The sequence below is a fragment of the Salvelinus namaycush genome, chromosome 13, assembly GCF_016432855.1.
Source record: "Salvelinus namaycush isolate Seneca chromosome 13, SaNama_1.0, whole genome shotgun sequence".
Taxonomy (NCBI): domain Eukaryota; kingdom Metazoa; phylum Chordata; class Actinopteri; order Salmoniformes; family Salmonidae; genus Salvelinus; species Salvelinus namaycush.
Genome location: NC_052319.1, coordinates 44,475,701 through 44,496,804, shown reverse-complemented (window position 1 = coordinate 44,496,804; position 21,104 = coordinate 44,475,701). Strand labels below are relative to the sequence as shown.

General features: G+C 41.8%; 1 protein-coding gene and 1 pseudogene across 1 annotated transcript; one reads left to right on the top strand and one right to left on the bottom strand.

The window, feature by feature from the left end:
• Positions 1 to 608: 608 nt before the first annotated feature.
• On the top strand, positions 609 to 11,271 carry LOC120058149 (probable serpin E3). The gene is made up of 7 exons (XM_039006615.1): positions 609 to 873; positions 2,608 to 3,075; positions 9,496 to 9,694; positions 9,862 to 9,967; positions 10,210 to 10,375; positions 10,538 to 10,581; positions 10,852 to 11,271. Exons 1-7 carry the CDS (start codon positions 609 to 611, stop codon positions 11,269 to 11,271), a joined length of 1,668 nt encoding a protein of 555 aa, XP_038862543.1.
• Positions 11,272 to 18,505: 7,234 nt separating this feature from the next.
• Positions 18,506 to 20,574, bottom strand: LOC120058148 (annotated as a pseudogene).
• Between the last annotated feature and the right edge of the window lie 530 nt (positions 20,575 to 21,104).

The following is a 21,104-nucleotide window of genomic DNA, read 5'->3' as shown; positions in this document are numbered from 1 at the left end:
AATAATACTATATATATATATATATACTATATATATATATATATAAACATTAACTCTGAATGTGGTGCAATTTCCTGGCCACAAAATAGGATTAATTAAATATTGGTTCATGAGGTCTCCATTTTCTGCAGGTCAACATTGCAATTCAATTGATTGAATGGGGATGACAGCGCCCCTCAATGGTACTTGGCCTTCTATGGAAAGAGCAGGCACGTGGTGGAGCTTAGGATAAGAGAGAGCCGGGCAGTAATTTAACAAATGTTTCAACAATTTGGAAGTGTGGTTTTACAATGAAAAGTTCCTCCATGATTCCATCAAGACCGATTCATGAAATGTATCTTACTCAACACTATCATCAGGACCAACAATGGAAATAAGTCATTGGAATTATTGTGTCATAACGCTGCTGTGGGTATGCTTGCTTTTTAAACTGGCTAATAAAATAAATACATTTGTCAATGTATTGAAACATCACAATAGGCCTCTATGCCTTGGATTGTTATAAAGTTATATCACCCACCCTTCTTTGCAGTGACCCCATCTCTGCGGACCCGCCAACTCTGACATCATCAGCTCTATTTTACCTTTGACCCTGCACCTCCAAGGCAATGTGTCGCCTGTCGATGACCTCACTATTCGTCTGCTTCTGGTTGGTGGGGAGGGGTCAGTGTGACGCTAGCTTTCAGGACTCCATGGGAGAGCTGCACACAGAGTTCGCGGTCAGACTCTACCAAACGCTCACCGAGACGGAGAATAACTCCAACCTGATGGTGTCGCCGCTGAGCGTCTCGCTGTCCTTGGGACTTCTGCAGCTGGGCGCCCGCGGCAACACGCTGGCACAACTGGAGGCGGCACTGGGATATGACGTCAACGGTAAGAACCCCCGCCACGAGTGGCCTGTGTGATCCAACAGTTACAACCTCTGACCCCGGGAACACATGTATGCCAGAGTCGGCATGGGTTCGAATCCGGCCCCCTACCCTTTGGCTCACCCTCCCCATGTTCCCCATCTTTCACAATGTACTATATTTTCAATAAAAAATATATATTATAAAAGGAGTGGGACTGTCCCAGAACCCACTACCAAGCAGAGCCTCCCTAAGAGTTCCAAAGGCATCCAGAGGAGTGCAGTATGCTACTGGGTGGTCAGGTTACTGGGTGGTCAGGTTATTGGGTGGTCAGACTACTGGGTGGTCAGGTTACTGGGTGGTCAGACTACTGGGTGGTCAGACTACTGGGTGGTCAGGGTACTGGGTGGTCAGGTTATTGGGTGGTCAGGTTACTGGGTGGTCAGACTACTGGGTGGTCAGGTTACTGGGTGGTCAGGTTACTGGGTGGTCAGACTACTGGGTGGTCAGGGTACTGGGTGGTCAGGTTAATGGGTGGTCAGGTTACTGGGTGGTCAGGTTACTGGGTGGTCAGACTACTGGCTGGTCAGACTACTGGGTGGTCAGGTTACTGGGTGGTCAGGTTACTGGGTGGTCAGGTTACTGGGTGGTCAGGCTACTGGGTGGTCAGGGTACTGGGTGGTCAGGGTACTGGGTGGTCAGGTTACTGGGTGGTCAGGGTGCTGGGTGGTCAGACTACTGGGTGGTCAGGTTACTGGGTGGTCATGTTACTGGGTGGTCAGACTACTGGGTGGTCAGGTTACTGGGTGGTCAGGTTACTGGGTGGTCAGAGTACTGGGTGGTCAGACTACTGGGTGGTCAGACTACTGGATGGTCAGGTTAATGGGTGGTCAGGTTAATGGGTGGTCAGGTTACTGGGTGGTCAGGGTACTGGGTGGTCAGGTTACTGGGTGGTCAGGTAACTGGGTGGTCAGGGTACTGGGTGGTCAGACTACTGGGTGTGTAGGCTTGTGTTGAAAGCCCATTACCAACACACCTTGTTCATCGAATCAAGGTCTTGATGAGAAGTCGATTCTAAAGCAGTTTTAGTGCTGGGTTGGAGCGAACCCCTGCATTTGTTTGAAAACCCCTATAACTCTCCGGGACCAGTCAGTGGGGATGGGGGCCACAGCTGTTGATTGCTGGTATAACATGCTGTGCTGGTACAAAGACAGAGCACTTTAAGTAACATCTAAGTGTGGGTTTATTTTGCTCTCTATTACTGTTAGTTCAAGTGTTTCTAGGTGTGTGCATGCCATTCCTTTAAACTGGTGCTGGGCTACACCGTTGCTACGGGGCCCCGTGGGCCGGTTGGCCAAGGCAATGTAGAGTAGAGTGGTGTCTGGAGCTCTAATACCTGCCCCTGCTCTATAATCTGATTATTCAGAGGGTAATACTGAGACTCTGCGGTCGAAAGGCCACTGTGTTACACTGCAATAGTGACAGCAGACACTAAACAAGTAGAGTTCACAAGTCATGTGAAGGACTTACTCCAGGCAGGGACATAATAACATATTCTCTTGATTTAATTAGCATACTTGAATGAAAAAAAAGGTGCAGGTGGCAGAGTGAAGAAAACCAAGGGTGGGCTGAAATGCACTTACCAATGCAGACCTGGATTAAATGGGTTGGCTGACGCCTGGTCTCTTTTTCACTCATTGATTCTAGCGGGAACCTTTCCACTTGGCCTAGCCACTGATTCCACTTCCTGTCTCTCCAGACATGCAGGTGCAGGACTTCCTGTTGCGGTCGCAGGGGGACGTGGGTAACTCCAGTCACGGGGTGCGGCTCCAGCAGGCCTGCGCCCTATTCATCCAGACCGGCGTCCAGCTCCTTCCTGTTTTTACCCAGCATGCAGCAGCCCTGAGCAACAGCAGTCTGGTCCGAGCCAACTTCAGTCAGCCCAACCACACCCACAGCCAGCTGCAACAGTGGGGACGCAACCACGGAACCGGTGAGCTGCTCCAGTCCGGTGGCAGCGGGGGGCTGTTTGGGTCTGGCAAGGCCCAGGGAGAGGCCTCGTTGTGGGGCAAGCGGCTGCAGATGGCCCTGGTCAACACAGTAAACTTCCGGGGAGTGTGGCAGAAACAGTTCCTCTTCACTGATACCCAGAACCTTCCCTTCACCCTGTCGGACGGCAGCACTATCAAGGTGCCCATGATGCACCAGGCCACAGAGGTCAACTTTGGTAAGTAGTAGTGTATTTTAAAGGGACCATGTGCAATTAAAAGCACATTTCAGACAGTGAAGTATGCACCAAAGTTCATTTTTACCCACAGTCAGCAATAGTTTTCTGTCGGGACTTTTCGTTGCCGTAGTTGAACTTGTCAGTTCATCTCTTACATACCTATCGGTTCAACACCTACATACCTATCGATTCATTACCTACATACCTATCGGTTCAACACCTACATACTTATCGATTCATTACCTACATACCTATCGGTTCAACACCTACATACTTATCGATTCATTACCTACATACCTATCGGTTCAACACCTACATACTTATCGATTCATTACCTACATACTTATCGGTTCAACACCTACATACTTATCGATTCATTACCTACATACTTATCGGTTCAACACCTACATCCTTATCGATTCATTACCTACATACTTATCGGTTCATTACCTACACACTTATCGGTTCAACACCTACATACTTATCGATTCATTACCTACATACTTATCGATTCATTACCTACATACCTATCGGTTCAACACCTACATACTTATCGATTCATTACCTACATACTTATCGGTTCAACACCTACATACTTATCGGTTCAACACTTACATACTTATCGGTTCAACACCTACATACTTATCGGTTCATTACCTACACACTTATCGGTTCAACACCTACATACTTATCGGTTCAACACCTACATACTTATCGGTTCACTTAAGTATCACTTAGATTAGTATAGATTAGTATCGCTTAGATACTTGTCAGTTCATCACTTAGATACTTGTCAGTTCATCACTTAGAACCTTGTCAGTTCATCACTTAAATACTTGTCAGTTCGTCACTTAGAAACGTGTCAGTTCGTCACTTAGAAACTTGTCAGTTCGTCACTTAGAAACTTGTCAGTTCATCACTTAGAAACTTGTCAGTTCATCACTTAGATACTTGTCAGTTCGTCACTTAGAAACTTGTCAGTTCGTCACTTAGAAACTTGTCAGTTCGTCACCTAGAAACTTGTCAGTTCATCACTTAGATACTTGTCAGTTCATCACTTAGAAACTTGTCAGCTCATCACTTAGAAACTTGTCAGTTCATCACTTAGAAACTTGTCAGTTCATCACTTCAGATACTTGTCAGTTCACCACTTAAATACTTGTCAGTTCGTCACTTAGAAACTTGTCAGTTCGTCACTTAGAAACTTGTCAGTTCGTCACTTAGAAACTTGTCAGTTCATCACTTAGATACTTGTCAGTTCATCACTTAGAAACTTGTCAGCTCATCACTTAGAAACTTGTCAGTTCATCACTTCAGATACTTGTCAGTTCATCACTTAGATACTTGTCAGTTCGTCACTTAGATACTTGTCAGTTCATCACTTAGAAACTTGTCAGTTCATCACTTCAGATACTTGTCAGTTCATCACTTAGATACTTGTCAGTTTGTCACTTAGAAACTTGTCAGTTCGTCACTTAGATACTTGTCAGTTCATCACTTAGATACTTGTCAGTTTGCCACTTAGATACTTGTCAGTTCATCACTTAGATACTTGTCAGTTCGTCACTTAGATACTTGTCAGTTCATCACTTAGATACTTGTCAGTTTGCCACTTAGATACTTGTCAGTTCATCACTTAGATACTTGTCAGTTCATCACTTACATACTTGCCGGTTCATCACCTACATGCTTGTCAGTTCATCACTTACATACTTGTCAGTTCATCACTTACATACTTGTCAGTTCGTCACTTAGAAACTTGTCAGTTCATCGCTTAGATACTTGTCAGTTCATCACTTAGATACTTGTCAGTTCATCACTTAGAACCTTGTCAGTTCATCACTTAAATACTTGTCAGTTCGTCACTTAGAAACGTGTCAGTTCGTCACTTAGAAACTTGTCAGTTCGTCACTTAGAAACTTGTCAGTTCATCACTTAGAAACTTGTCAGTTCATCACTTAGATACTTGTCAGTTCGTCACTTAGAAACTTGTCAGTTCATCACTTAGAAACTTGTCAGTTCATTACTTAGATACTTGTCGGTTCATCACTTAGATACTTGTCAGTTCATCACTTAGATACTTGTCAGTTCGTCGCTTAGATACTTGTCAGTTTATCACTTAGAAACTTGTCAGTTCATCACTTGGAAACTTGTCAGTTCATCACTTAGAAACTTGTCAGCTCATCACTTAGAAACTTGTCAGTTCATCACTTCAGATACTTGTCAGTTCATCACTTAGATACTTGTCAGTTCGTCACTTAGAAACTTGTCAGTTCATCACTTAGATACTTGTCAGTTCATCACTTAGATACTTGTCAGTTCATCACTTAGATACTTGTCAGTTCGTCACTTAGATACTTGTCAGTTCATCACTTAGAAACTTGTCAGTTCATCACTTAGAAACTTGTCAGTTCATCACTTCAGATACTTGTCAGTTCATCACTTAGATACGTGTCAGTTCGTCACTTAGAAACTTGTCAGTTCATCACTTAGAAACTTGTCAGTTCATCACTTCAGATACTTGTCAGTTCACCACTTAAATACTTGTCAGTTCGTCACTTAGAAACTTGTCAGTTCGTCACTTAGAAACTTGTCAGTTCGTCACTTAGAAACTTGTCAGTTCATCACTTACATACCTATCGGTTCAACACCTACATACCTATCGATTCATTACCTACATACCTATCGGTTCAACACCTACATACTTATCGATTCATTACCTACATACCTATCGGTTCAACACCTACATACTTATCGATTCATTACCTACATACCTATCGGTTCAACACCTACATACTTATCGATTCATTACCTACATACTTATCGGTTCAACACCTACATACTTATCGATTCATTACCTACATACTTATCGGTTCAACACCTACATCCTTATCGATTCATTACCTACATACTTATCGGTTCATTACCTACACACTTATCGGTTCAACACCTACATACTTATCGATTCATTACCTACATACTTATCGATTCATTACCTACATACCTATCGGTTCAACACCTACATACTTATCGATTCATTACCTACATACTTATCGATTCATTACCTACATACCTATCGGTTCAACACCTACATACTTATCGATTCATTACCTACATACTTATCGGTTCAACACCTACATACTTATCGGTTCAACACCTACATACTTATCGGTTCACTTAAGTATCACTTAGATTAGTATAGATTAGTATCGCTTAGATACTTGTCAGTTCATCACTTAGATACTTGTCAGTTCATCACTTAGAACCTTGTCAGTTCATCACTTAAATACTTGTCAGTTCGTCACTTAGAAACGTGTCAGTTCGTCACTTAGAAACTTGTCAGTTCGTCACTTAGAAACTTGTCAGTTCATCACTTAGAAACTTGTCAGTTCATCACTTAGATACTTGTCAGTTCGTCACCTAGAAACTTGTCAGTTCATCACTTAGAAACTTGTCAGTTCATCACTTAGAAACTTGTCAGTTCATTACTTAGCTACTTGTCGGTTCATCACTTAGATACTTGTCAGTTCATCACTTAGATACTTGTCAGTTCGTCGCTTAGATACTTGTCAGTTTATCACTTAGAAACTTGTCAGTTCATCACTTGGAAACTTGTCAGTTCATCACTTAGAAACTTGTCAGCTCATCACTTAGAAACTTGTCAGTTCATCACTTCAGATACTTGTCAGTTCATCACTTAGATACTTGTCAGTTCGTCACTTAGAAACTTGTCAGTTCATCACTTAGAAACTTGTCAGTTCATCACTTCAGATACTTGTCAGTTCATCACTTAGATACTTGTCAGTTTGTCACTTAGAAACTTGTCAGTTCGTCACTTAGAAACTTGTCAGTTCATCGCTTAGATACTTGTCAGTTCATCACTTAGATACTTGTCAGTTCATCACTTAGAAACTTGTCAGTTCATCACTTAGATACGTGTCAGTTCGTCACTTAGAAACTTGTCAGTTCATCACTTAGAAACTTGTCAGTTCATCACTTCAGATACTTGTCAGTTCACCACTTAAATACTTGTCAGTTCGTCACTTAGAAACTTGTCAGTTCGTCACTTAGAAACTTGTCAGTTCGTCACTTAGAAACTTGTCAGTTCATCACTTAGATACTTGTCAGTTCATCACTTAGAAACTTGTCAGCTCATCACTTAGAAACTTGTCAGTTCATCACTTAGAAACTTGTCAGTTCATCACTTCAGATACTTGTCAGTTCACCACTTAAATACTTGTCAGTTCGTCACTTAGAAACTTGTCAGTTCGTCACTTAGAAACTTGTCAGTTCGTCACTTAGAAACTTGTCAGTTCATCACTTAGATACTTGTCAGTTCATCACTTAGAAACTTGTCAGCTCATCACTTAGAAACTTGTCAGTTCATCACTTCAGATACTTGTCAGTTCATCACTTAGATACTTGTCAGTTCGTCACTTAGATACTTGTCAGTTCATCACTTAGAAACTTGTCAGTTCATCACTTCAGATACTTGTCAGTTCATCACTTAGATACTTGTCAGTTTGTCACTTAGAAACTTGTCAGTTCGTCACTTAGATACTTGTCAGTTCATCACTTAGATACTTGTCAGTTTGCCACTTAGATACTTGTCAGTTCATCACTTAGATACTTGTCAGTTCGTCACTTAGATACTTGTCAGTTCATCACTTAGATACTTGTCAGTTTGCCACTTAGATACTTGTCAGTTCATCACTTAGATACTTGTCAGTTCATCACTTACATACTTGCCGGTTCATCACCTACATGCTTGTCAGTTCATCACTTACATACTTGTCAGTTCATCACTTACATACTTGTCAGTTCGTCACTTAGAAACTTGTCAGTTCATCGCTTAGATACTTGTCAGTTCATCACTTAGATACTTGTCAGTTCATCACTTAGAACCTTGTCAGTTCATCACTTAAATACTTGTCAGTTCGTCACTTAGAAACGTGTCAGTTCGTCACTTAGAAACTTGTCAGTTCGTCACTTAGAAACTTGTCAGTTCATCACTTAGAAACTTGTCAGTTCATCACTTAGATACTTGTCAGTTCGTCACTTAGAAACTTGTCAGTTCATCACTTAGAAACTTGTCAGTTCATTACTTAGATACTTGTCGGTTCATCACTTAGATACTTGTCAGTTCATCACTTAGATACTTGTCAGTTCGTCGCTTAGATACTTGTCAGTTTATCACTTAGAAACTTGTCAGTTCATCACTTGGAAACTTGTCAGTTCATCACTTAGAAACTTGTCAGCTCATCACTTAGAAACTTGTCAGTTCATCACTTCAGATACTTGTCAGTTCATCACTTAGATACTTGTCAGTTCGTCACTTAGAAACTTGTCAGTTCGTCACTTAGAAACTTGTCAGTTCATCACTTAGATACTTGTCAGTTCATCACTTAGATACTTGTCAGTTCATCACTTAGATACTTGTCAGTTCGTCACTTAGATACTTGTCAGTTCATCACTTAGAAACTTGTCAGTTCATCACTTAGAAACTTGTCAGTTCATCACTTCAGATACTTGTCAGTTCATCACTTAGATACTTGTCAGTTTGTCACTTAGAAACTTGTCAGTTCGTCACTTAGAAACTTGTCAGTTCATCGCTTAAATACTTGTCAGTTCATCACTTAGATACTTGTCAGTTCATCACTTAGAAACTTGTCAGTTCATCACTTAGATACGTGTCAGTTCGTCACTTAGAAACTTGTCAGTTCATCACTTAGAAACTTGTCAGTTCATCACTTCAGATACTTGTCAGTTCACCACTTAAATACTTGTCAGTTCGTCACTTAGAAACTTGTCAGTTCATCACTTAGAAACTTGTCAGTTCATCACTTAGAAACTTGTCAGTTCATCACTTCAGATACTTGTCAGTTCACCACTTAAATACTTGTCAGTTCGTCACTTAGAAACTTGTCAGTTCGTCACTTAGAAACTTGTCAGTTCGTCACTTAGAAACTTGTCAGTTCATCACTTAGATACTTGTCAGTTCATCACTTAGATACTTGTCGGTTCATCACTTAGATACTTGTCAGTTTATCACTTAGAAACGTGTCAGTTCATCACTTAGAAACTTGTCAGTTCATCACTTAGAAATTTGTCAGTTCATCACTTAGAAACTTGTCAGTTCATCACTTAGAAACAGTCAAATCAAATCATCAAGCACAAAACAACACAATGAGTTTTGATTCATAGTATAGTAGACATTATACAAGACATTGTAAAGTGTTAATGTTTAGTGCTTCTGCCTCTGCATTGCTTCCTCTCTGGGGTTTTAGGCTGGGTATCTGTAAAGCACTTTGTGACAACTGCTGATGTAAAAAGGGCTTTATAAAATAAATGTGCATGATTGATTATATCCTGGTGGTCTTATTTAAAATTGTCCTTCCCTTGGTTTCCCTCTATGTGCAGGTCAGTTCCGCACCCTGTCAGACCAGCGTTACACAGTCCTGGAGCTGCCGTACCTGGGCCACTTCTTCAGTCTGCTGGTGGCTCTGCCCAGTGACAGGAAGACACCCCTGTCCTCGCTGGAATCCCAGATAACCCCCCGCGCTGTGGCCACTTGGGACACTGGCCTCCGCAGAACCAAGATGGATGTCTTCCTCCCCAGGTACACGTCGATCTCAATACGTATTTATCTGAACTTTAGTTATACCAGGGTAGTCGCTATATATATTTTTCCGAGCACAAAGTGTCCTAATCTTCATGGTGTCTGATCTACTGTAGCATGGCAAAACAGCTAAATGGTAGAGTAATGGGACTGGCTTTTACTTACAGGTTTAAAATGCAGAATAGGTTCAACCTGAGGTCGGTTTTGCCGTCAATGGGGGTCAGTGACGCCTTCAACCCAATGGCAGCAGACTTCACTGGCATCTCAGGTACAGTATACTCATTCAACTGCCTTATTCTGGTTAAATATGAGCTCCATTTGGCTGGTCCTAAGATCAATTTGTGCTTTTTGCCTATTCCATTGTCAAGCCAATGTTTTTTGCATGACAATTCCCTAAGGAACTGGCTGTAGAGCAACAAACAGACTGGCACCCAGGCTAGAGATCCATGTCATCCTCAGGACAGATGACTGTCCAGTACTTACAGCATTGTGTTTGTTATCTCTCCACAGCAGAGGAAGGCCTGTATGTGTCAGATGCCTTTCATGAGGCCAGGATAGAGGTAACAGAGGACGGGACCAAGGCAGCTGCAGTAACAGCTATGGTGCTACTCAAACGATCCCGAGCTCCCGTCTTCAAAGCAGACAGACCTTTCTTCTTTCTCCTGCGACAAGTCAGCACAGGTAGGCCTACCATACAAAAAGTGGACAGATAGCTGACATGATCTGCGTGATCACTGACGTCACAGGAAAAGGAGAGCACTATTTTGGTGTTTTATTGCCGTTACAGCATCACCTTGTTAGTTTGGTCGTCTATTTATCATCTCACTCTCTTTCTCTCTCCAGGATCTGTTCTATTTATGGGGCGTGTGGTGAATCCAGCTGACCAGGCACCCTAGGACCCCCTTGCCCCCCATTCTAGGACCTCCTTACCCCCTCCACCATTCTAGGACCCCCTTACCCCCACCACCACCCTAGGACTCCCTTACCCCCTCCACCATTCTAGGACCCCCTTACCCCCTCCACCACCCTAGGACTCCCTTACCCCCTCCACCACCCTGGGACCCCCTTACCCCCTCCACCACCCTAGGACCCCCTTACCACCACCACCCTGGGACCCCCTTACCACCACCACCCTGGGACCCCCTCCACCACCCTAGGACCCCCTTACCCCCTCCACCACCCTGGGACCCCCTTACCACCACCACCCTGGGACCCCCTCCACCACCCTAGGACCCCCTTACCCCCTCCACCACCCTAGGACCCCCTTACCCCCTCCACCACCTTGGGACCCCCTTACCCCCTCCACCACCCTAGGACCCCCTTACCACCACCACCCTGGGACCCCCTTACCACCACCACCCTGGGACCCCCTTACCACCACCACCCTAGGACCCCCTTACCACCTCCACCACCCTGGGACCCCCTTACCCCCTCCACCACCCTGGGACCCCCTTACCACCACCACCACCCTGGGACCCCCTTACCACCACCACCCTAGGACCCCCTTACCCCCTCAACCATACCTTACCTCATATTCAACCTCAACCATTCTAAAGATCTACTTTAACTGTATATAACAATATGAATATGTATATATGAAGTGTGTGTAAATAGTATTTTTGTTGTCTCTTGGTGTCTTTGCTATATAAAACTGTTCAATGTAATATCTTCTGTTGTTCTGTTCTATAACTGTTCTGTACTTTGTCATGTATTTGTACATTTTATGTGGAACCCCGGGAAGAGTAGCTGCTGCGTGTGCAGTAGCTAATGGGGATCCTAATAAACTAAACTACCCGTATTTATTGGTGACCCAACAAGAGGGTCAAGACACTTCAGGAAGAGGAACAATATTTTTGTACATTGTAAATAAAATGTTAATACTTTGTGTTTTGCACCAGAAGTGTTTTGGTCCATTTTTTTCTCCTGCAGCTATATTATAGGCCTTCCACTTCCTGGCTGATGCATGGTGCCACTTCCTGTCTGATGCATGGTGTCAGAGAGGATTCAGAAACTCTCACATCCACCACATTTTATTCAAACTCAACTGATCACTGCTGTTTCCCATAGTTTGTGTGAAAAAAAAATACTCACCTTCTGGAGAGATTTTATTTATCACCCGACACATCTTCAAAGAGAAACCTCCGTCAACAACATGCAAAGCCTCACACTTCCTTGACAGTAAGTGAAATAAAACATAATAATGACAATGACACTTACTGAACAACTGACACATATTTACATGGACATTCAAAATATAAAACTTTATTCATGGAAATACAAAAAAGGACTTTCTCTGGGAATATGCTTTAAATAATTCACTAGTTATTTACATCTATACAGTGTATTCAAAATACTATTTTGGTCGAGTCCTCTTTACAAAACAATAACAAGTATGGCAAAAACTTGGTCCCTATGAGGGAGGGGGGTATTGGACCAGAGACAGAGATCCTATGAGGGAGGGGGGTATTGGACCAGAGACAGAGACCCTATGAGGGAGGGGGTATTGGACCAGAGACAGAGACCCTATGAGGGGAGGGGGTATTGGACCAGAGACAGAGATCCTATGAGGGGAGGGGTATTGGAAAAGAGACAGAGATCCTATGAGGGGAGGGGTATTGGAAAAGGGGGATAGGCAGGGAGAATATCAAATGTTTTGCAGTAACCTGCACACATGACAGCCAGCCTGAAGTCTACCTTAAACACCCAGCAACCCTTTAGGGACAGACACATTTAAACACGACAGAGAGGTTAAGTTGAGGATCGCTGTAGGGGAATCAGCTTTAAAAGCTGAAAAATGGTTTTACAAAATGTGTAAAATTGTAGGAAATCAGGTTTAAACCTGCACAGTTCTCTCTCCACCAACAATGGGGATGTGAACAGTTTGTCATGAACAGTGTTTATGCCAAAAGAAATAGACGTAGGCGGGATGTTCCCCAACGCCGGAATGGGGGGCCTGAGTGAAAAAAAATCAGGGAACCCCTGGTTTATTGAAAACTTTTTGGGTATTGATACAGTTGATATAGTTGAGGAAGACCTGTGGAGGAACAGAGACCAAAAAAAAAAAAAAAAAGGTTGTAATGGTGCGTAGAGACACAGTACAGATACGTCAACCACAAAGGAAATGTGAGAGTCAAATTAGGGGGAGCATAGCCAAAGAGCAAAGTTCAAATCAGCTTCCTGAGCTGAGCTGTGATGAGGGGTACTTGAGGCCTGGAGCTGAAATAACCACAGGAGTACATGAAGAGATATTATATAGTTAACCCACTGGAGATCCATTTTAAGAATGTCAATTAGGAGAGGGTGAGAGAGTGGGGGGGGGGGGGGGGGGGGGGTGAGGAGAGGGAGAGAGACAGAGGGAGGGAGAGACAGATTCACCCCTTTGGGTACAGGCATTGGTTTTGATAGGGGTGGGGGTAATTCGTGTCGGGGGAGGGGAGAGGGAGTGGGTAAGAGATTACAGGATGACTAGAACAACACACTGTCGCAGTTTATTGTCAAAGACAAATTACTTACTTGAAATTCGTGACAGGCACATGAAAGTCCACTTTTTCGTGTGTATTTCACGATTTACATCACAACACATTTGGTGTGTATTATTATATTAGTATTACACAATTTTCTTTCTTCATAATTAATTAAATATATTACACAAATTCCAATATGTTGTGGCTAACGTTAGCTAGGTGGCTAACTTTCAGGTTAGGGATTAGGTAACAAGCTAGCTAAGTAGTTTTAAGGTTAGCAGTTAGGTTAGGGTTTGTTAACACGCAACGTAGTAGCAAAGTAACACAACAAGTAGTAACCCACTGGGAAGACAATGGTAGAATTAATGTTGTTTCCCTTGAACCAAAGTGGAATAAACATTGAATTTAAGTCTGTGCAGTGGAATAAACATTGAATTGAAGTCTGTGCAGTGGAATAAACATTGAATTGAAGTCTGTGCAGTGGAATAAACATTGAATTGAAGTCTGTGCAGTGGAATAAACATTGAATTGAAGTCTGTGCAGTGGAATGTCGTAGCAGAGTTGCTAAAATTGTCCATGATGAGATTCGAACAGGAACAAAAATACACTTTTTCATGTGCATGTCACACATTTCCAATATAACAATGTGTCTATCTGTGCTAGTGGGTTGAAATAGAGACAGCAGTCTGTAGGTACAGTCAGCAGAGACTTACACCAACACCTGACTAAAACAAAGGCTGTGGTACTCTCCAGTCACACCAAGAGCTGGGTAGTATACTGTATTTTACTATAACCGACACGTGATGCACAGACCGGGTTGGGTTTCTACTTTAACCTCCAATAACGGTATTTGAATGTGATTCGTAATTTCGGCGTGTGTAATGTTCGTTTTTAATAGTTTACTCGTTTTCTACTTCAGTCGTCTTTCTCCCTCTCCTCCTGCTGTTGGCAGGCCGCTTGCCCCTTGTCACTCAAGGGCAGAGCAGTTGCTCGACCGCGGAGTCACGAGCACTTTCTTGTCGTTCACTACAAGATGTTGGTGGCATGTTTCTTTCCACAAGCGTTCTATAATTACACTATTAGTTTGTGTATCTTTAGTGTCTGCAAACAACCAACTAGTTTATTTTCTTAGCACATTGTGGCTAAAATAAATATGGCTAGCCACCAATTCAAATTAGCTAGCTAGCTAGTCTGCTAAAATGTTTAAGAGTCAGAGCAAATGTAGCTAGCTAATACAGCCTGGTACTAGTGATGATGTAGGACTAGATAAAAATCTCTTCGAAAAAATCTGAGAAGAATAGGCGAAGCATGAATATGTTAGCTAGCTGTTTTCTTACCTCATATAGCCACTGCATGTAGCTAGCTAGCTATATGAGGTAAGAAAACATGTAATGTAACATCTAATTAGGTTCACCTGGAAACAGACCAACACTTTGGTTCCTATCCGGTCAATAATTCCTCCATTGGCTTATTCATTTGATATGTCAAACAACACCCTGTTCAAGGTGCTGCCCACTATATTTCAACTATAGAATTAGAATAGTCATTCTATTTCCATGATTCCAACAGTTCACCAATTAAATCACGCCTAGATGTTTTGCCCATATCATGCAGCCCTGCGTGGCACAGTGTGGAAATTTTGAAAATAAGATTTGTTTGAAGTTGGATTGACCAGTATAAAGCAATCCAAATGGAGAAAGACCCCATTGAAATCCCTTATGTTTTAACCACCCTCGGGTCATGAACTACTCAAAGCATATTTATAACTTGTATGATTAAAAAAAAAACATAAAATACTAATCAAATGTGAAAAATATTGTGATATATTTTGGTCATATCGCCCAGCCCTACCTATACATTATATAAACCACTCACTATGTCCTCTACCTACTTCGCAAAAAATACATAACACTGACTTGGCACATCTAGGGAACCTTTGTCCATTTATATAGGAGTGGCAAACTGCAGTCTCTGCTAGCACACAACATGGATACCTGTTGAGGTGTACAGCTCTTTCCCCACTGGTGACTGTTCCCATCAACGGATATTGATCTATTCCTTTCTAACTCGTCATTGAGGCCAGACAGTCATTTTATTTTATTTTTTTGCTCAGTGATCAATTGGGAGTCTATAAACAGAGTAAAGAACACAGAGCCAAAAACCCAGATTGACGAGGGAGGGTATCCATGACAACCTGGAGTTTTCCTTCAGAACGGTACTAATGATATCTTATTCTATTCAACCCCCTGCTGATCTGACTGAATATGAAGTAGCAGCTAGAGACAACCCTGCGGGCGGATTTAGGCTTAAACCAATATATTCATTAGAAAACACAAATATTAACAGAAGAACTTGGATGCCGGAGAATATACATATTTACTCAGATCCTCATTAGAATCACTGTAAGTGTCACAGCATGGAAATGACTTCAGCGTGACACACTTCTAGACTTCAGCGTGACTGATGTAATCCACTGGCCTGGCAGGGCAGGTGTGGGTGGTGGAGTGTTCCCCTATGGGGCTGGTTGTCTGTCTATGTGCGTTGGCACGTTGCCAAGTCTACTAACATGTATAGACAGAGGTCATTAGATCTCATCTCTCTTTCACTCTCCTCTTTCTCTCCTGTCTTTCTCTCCTCTCTCTTTCCCTCCCTCTGCATTTGTCCATCTCCCCCTCAGTGTGCATCTTTTGAGGTGGCTGAGAGCTAACAACAGCTCAACTTCACACAGACTTGTCACCACATCTGCTCCCAGGGTTACTCACTAGTGTATGATATAAAGGACCAATGAGATAGCGTGACTCATAGTCCTATCCTAAGTATCTATTCACTGATTATCCATTAAGTTTTTCCCTCATAGCGTTTACACATTCCGCATCGTTAACAACTAGTAGTGACTGAGGCTTCGTTCACGCAGGCAGCCCTATTCTTTAATTTCCCCCCCCCCACTAATTGCTCTTTTGACCAATCACATCAGATCTTTTTTTCAGAGATGATCTGATCGGTCAAAAGACAAATGAGTGAAAACATTTCAGATTTGGGCTGCCTGTCTAAAGGAAGCCTAACTGCCATTCCACCCTGCTCTATCAAATCAAAAATCAAATCAAACTTTATTAGTCACATGCGCCGAATACAACGGGTCTGTAGACCTTACAGTGAAATGCTTTACTTACAAGCCCTTAACCAACAATGCAGTTTCAAAAAAAATACAGATAAGAAATAAAAGTAACAAGTAATTAAAGAGCAGCAGTGAAATAACAATAGCGAGACTATATACAGGAGAGTACTGGTACAGAGTCAATGTGCTGGGGGCACTGGTTATTTGAGGTAGTATGTACATGTAGAGTTATTCAAGTGATTATGCATAGATGACAACAGAGAGTAGCAGCGGTGTAAAGAGGGAGGGTGAGGGGGGCATTATAAAGCACTACTTAAAAACAGACTGCTCGTTAACAATTAAGATGTAGACGTGTAGGTAAACAGACAAAGCTTTTTGACATCTCCTACAGTGTTGGTTAGAGACCATATGTGGTCAGACCAGAGAAGGGGAAGGGGTGCATCTCAAGTGTAAAACTGACATCCTTTCCTCATCTCTTTCACCTCATATACACTCATTTGAATTGACAAGATAGGTCATGTGTTGGATCCCTACCTACCGGGGAATGTGGGTTTCACCAGTCCAGTTCTACCATAATCAGTGCAGATGAAGGAAAGGAGATGAGATGAGGAGACATTTTAGACTATCGAGATGCACCCAAGCCAAGTTCTGAGGATTCTAACAAAGACATGGGGAGAGGGACGACACTAGAGAGCTTCAAGTTCCTCCGTGTCCACATCACGAAGGAATTCGCATGGTCCACACCCACAAACAGTTGTGAAGGCTGGCAAAACAACACCTCGTCCCGATCAGGAGGTGGAAAATATTCGCCATTGGGTCTTTAAGTTCCTCAAAAAGTTCTACAGCTGCAACATGGAGAGCATCTTGACTGGCGGCATCACCGCCTGGTATGGCAACTGGGACCGAGCTCCCTGCCATACCGGACCTCTAGACCAGGCGGTGTCAGAGGAAACCCCTAAAAATTGTCAAAGACTCCAGCCACCCAAGTCATAAACCCCGAACAGGACCCTGAACAGCTTCTACCCCCAAGCCATATCGACCGGTAACACGTGTATATAGCCAAGTTATCATTACACATTGTGTTTCTATTATTTCGTATTGTTTCTCTCATCGTTGTTGGGAAAGGGCCCGTAAGCATTTCACAGTTAGTCTACTACACCTGTTGTTAACCAAGCATGTGGTAAATACAAAGTGACTGATTTGATCAGGAGAGGCCTACTTGACTAACTCCTCAGTCCTGTTCTGTTAAACTGATCACTGATGCTAGTCTAGGACAGGGGTTTTTCCCCCCTTTTATACATTTTTTAAAAAGTCACCAGCCCCCTTTTTTATTATTGTTTAAAATACACCACCAGCTTGATTTGGTTTAATTTAAGGAACCTAGATGCTCCTCCGTAGGTATAATTCCATGGGCCTAATTCAGATAATGCATGTTATAACAACAAAATGTCCAGCACTTCATGCCTCACCCGCAAAATTTCAGTCGCATGTCGTACACTACACTTGTCTGTACAATGCTTCTACATAGCTTGCCCGCTCCATAGCAAGCTGCTCTATCTATTGGTGAAGTAATTTAACATAGAGCTAAATGTAAAAATAAATAAAAAAGAGATTCTTAAAAGTTTAAAAAGGAACAGAAGGGAACGATATAAACTGTTACTTTTTGGGGGTTCCGGAACCAGTTCAGAACTTTATTTTGCTGGTAGGAACAGTGGAACGTAAAGGAAACAAATGAGAGACAGCAGGAGTGGTAGAGATACTCTTAATGATCGGCTATGAAAAGCCAACTGGCATTTACTCCTGAGGTGCTGACTTGCTGCACCCTCGACAACTACTGTGATTATTATTATTTGACCATGCTTGTCATTTATGAACATTTGTACAGATGTAAGAAGGGCTATATAAATACATTTGATTTGGTTCCTCCCCCAAAAAAGAATGGTCCCCCCCCAATGTTTCAGTTTAGTGATCCCATTTCTAAGTAACATGCTAACTCTAAGCTATTGCTTATCCATTTATCTTTTATACAAATAGTTTGAGATTAAGGAAGTTCATGGCGAAGTGTTACTCTGGATGAAATTCCTTACAATCGAGTATAATTTTTATAAAATAAAAAAATAGACTCAATATCTTTAAAAAAAAAGGTCAATACCGGTACATAAAAAACGGTACATAAAAATTGTTGTTGGAACTCCTACCACACCGTTGGTTCATGTCATCATCACTTTTCACTCAGAAGGGGGGGGGGGGGGGACCATGTACAGGAGGAGTGTGGTGCTTGTAAGACTGAGATTGGCAAGGGGACAAAAGATAGGGGGACCCTAGAGAAGAAAAACAATGGACCAATTCTCTCCTTTCTATCTCTGAGTACAACATACCTGTCCATAGTTGTCTATCCCAGACACTAATCTACTGAGATTGAACAAATCAAAAGACGGTCCTCAAAGACTGGCCAATAGTTGAGTCCTGCTGCTTGAAGGTTCCTCAACTCTGTCATGAATGTGGCCATGGCTCTCTTTCCATCCAGCCTTTTGAAATAGGGAAAAAGACACTTTTGTCATCAACAACATGCATGCAACAAGATAGGCCTTATATTATGGCTGACACAATATGGATGGATTTCTAGAATCAGGTCATCATAACACTTTTACAATGTAATTGCCTTGATAAACATCTCAAAGAACGTCATTGCCTTGTATTTCTTTATTTAGTTTGCCTTAAACATTATCAACAGATATACAGCTTATTGATTGCTACTGTATCATATTAACCATAATAAACTGTACAGACAAAATGGTAAACTAGTAACAAGTTAGTTCTCTGCTGGTGGGTTAGCAGCAACCCCTCTCTCCAAGTTGACACCACCTCGCCAAATCGCAATCTATTTGTATAAATATCACTCAGAGTTCCATGCTGCTCACACTGAAACAAAATGTCGGCCATGTTTAAAAGGGGGGTATGAAAGCTCCGTCTGAAGATTTCACACAATTGTTATGGTGATCGGGAATGTGAGAAGACGATCAGGCTAGCTGTGTAAAGTAAAGCAGGTTGTCCTTGTCAGCCAATTAGTTAATATTAGTGGGAATCTATTTACACGGAGAGAATTTATGGAAAGATACAACTTTGAGGTTTCAAGCAAGGAATAGGACACTGTTATTATAGCTATACCTAGTGGGATAAAAACTTTACTTCAGAATAATGCATATTTTGGAATATCTCCGATTGTAAGCGATATCCAGGTGAACGGCATAGGTCTACTAGATACGAAATTCAACAATCGTTTATTAAGGGATGTTTTCTACAGGAAGTCTATTCCCTCTGCGATATTTCGTTGGGCTTCATCGTTTGATGTAAACTGGCGTCGTGCTTGGCCCACTCCACACAAATTTATGGTGGCCAATAAAGTAAAGTTGATCTCCTATTAGATTATCCATAGATTCTATTCGTGTAATAGCTTGATTTTCTAAATATATACCTGATGTTACCAGTGAATGCAGTTTTTGTGAACTAGAAACTGAATCAATTGAACACTTATTCTGTCATTGTTTATATAGTGAAGTGTTCAGGACTGATGTCAAACTATACATTGGCCTCAAATTGCATACAAACATTGACATTTCTAAGTTTGCCATTATTTTACTACACTGATTCCACAATTGAACGTGAGTTTGTCATAAATCTCTTTATTTTATTAGGAAAAATGTTCATACACAAATCAAGATTTATGAAGAAAAAGTCCCTTTTCTTATTTAAAAAAAAAAATCTGATTTGAAAAACTATTTAGAGTCTTTAAAACGTGTACAAAACAAAATGTAAATAAATATATATATATTCGCTATACGTCTGTAATTGAATTCATATAATGTGGATTAGTTTAATTTATTTTTTCATTTCTTTGTGGCTGTTACGTTTATGTTTTGCATGTTAATAAAAATAAATAAAAAAGTAAAGCAGGACATGACCGAAGATAAACTCTACCTTTTTTCCGAGGGGAACGTCTTCAAGTTTTATCAACATGTACCAGTCCCCTCGGCTCACCGCATCTCTGCCTCTAAGCTGTGGAAATAATCATAAACTGTTAATCAAGTGATTATTTTGTCAGGGTTAGTTAGCAACTTTAACACAAGATGATCGAAATCGGGACCCCGCGTAGGGTCTTCTAGGGCGGTTCGTCTCGGTGCTACAGTACCTTCATGAAAGTCTCAACAGCGCCTTTTACCATGTCCAGATAGGTAGTGCCCAGGTGGGGGCGCTGGTTCATTGACGAGGACCTGTCTTATCAGGAAAAGTAACACGGGCATTGTGTTGGTAACGACACGTTCTGCATGGACTTGGCTCCTTGACACCAAGCGATCTTTGTGCGTCACATGCCAACACATTCGGCTACTGATTGGCTCTTTGAAGTTGCCTAATTGCCATCTTCAAATAAGGTAAAGGCCGTAAAATCCGTCTGCGCGTCAGTGTTACCATGTTCAAGGTTTTTACCCCAAAACTGGACTAATTTGAAAACGTTATATGTCGCGGTTTGTAGGTTTTTGGGGCTTTTTCTAAGTTGCATGGTGGCCGCCATGGCATTTCTCTTAAAATATATATATATATTTCACTGTGGCCTGCTGCTGCTGACTGTCAGGCAATTAGGCAGACTGTTGTTGAGCGCGTGAGTGAAGAACCAGTGAAGATTATAAACCATTGTAAATACAACCTATATTTAGGGTTATTTATTTTCCCTTTTATACTTTACCTATTTGCACATCATTACAACACGGTATATAGACATAATATGACCTTTTTTGTGAGTGTAATGTTTACTGTAAATGTGTTATTGTTTATT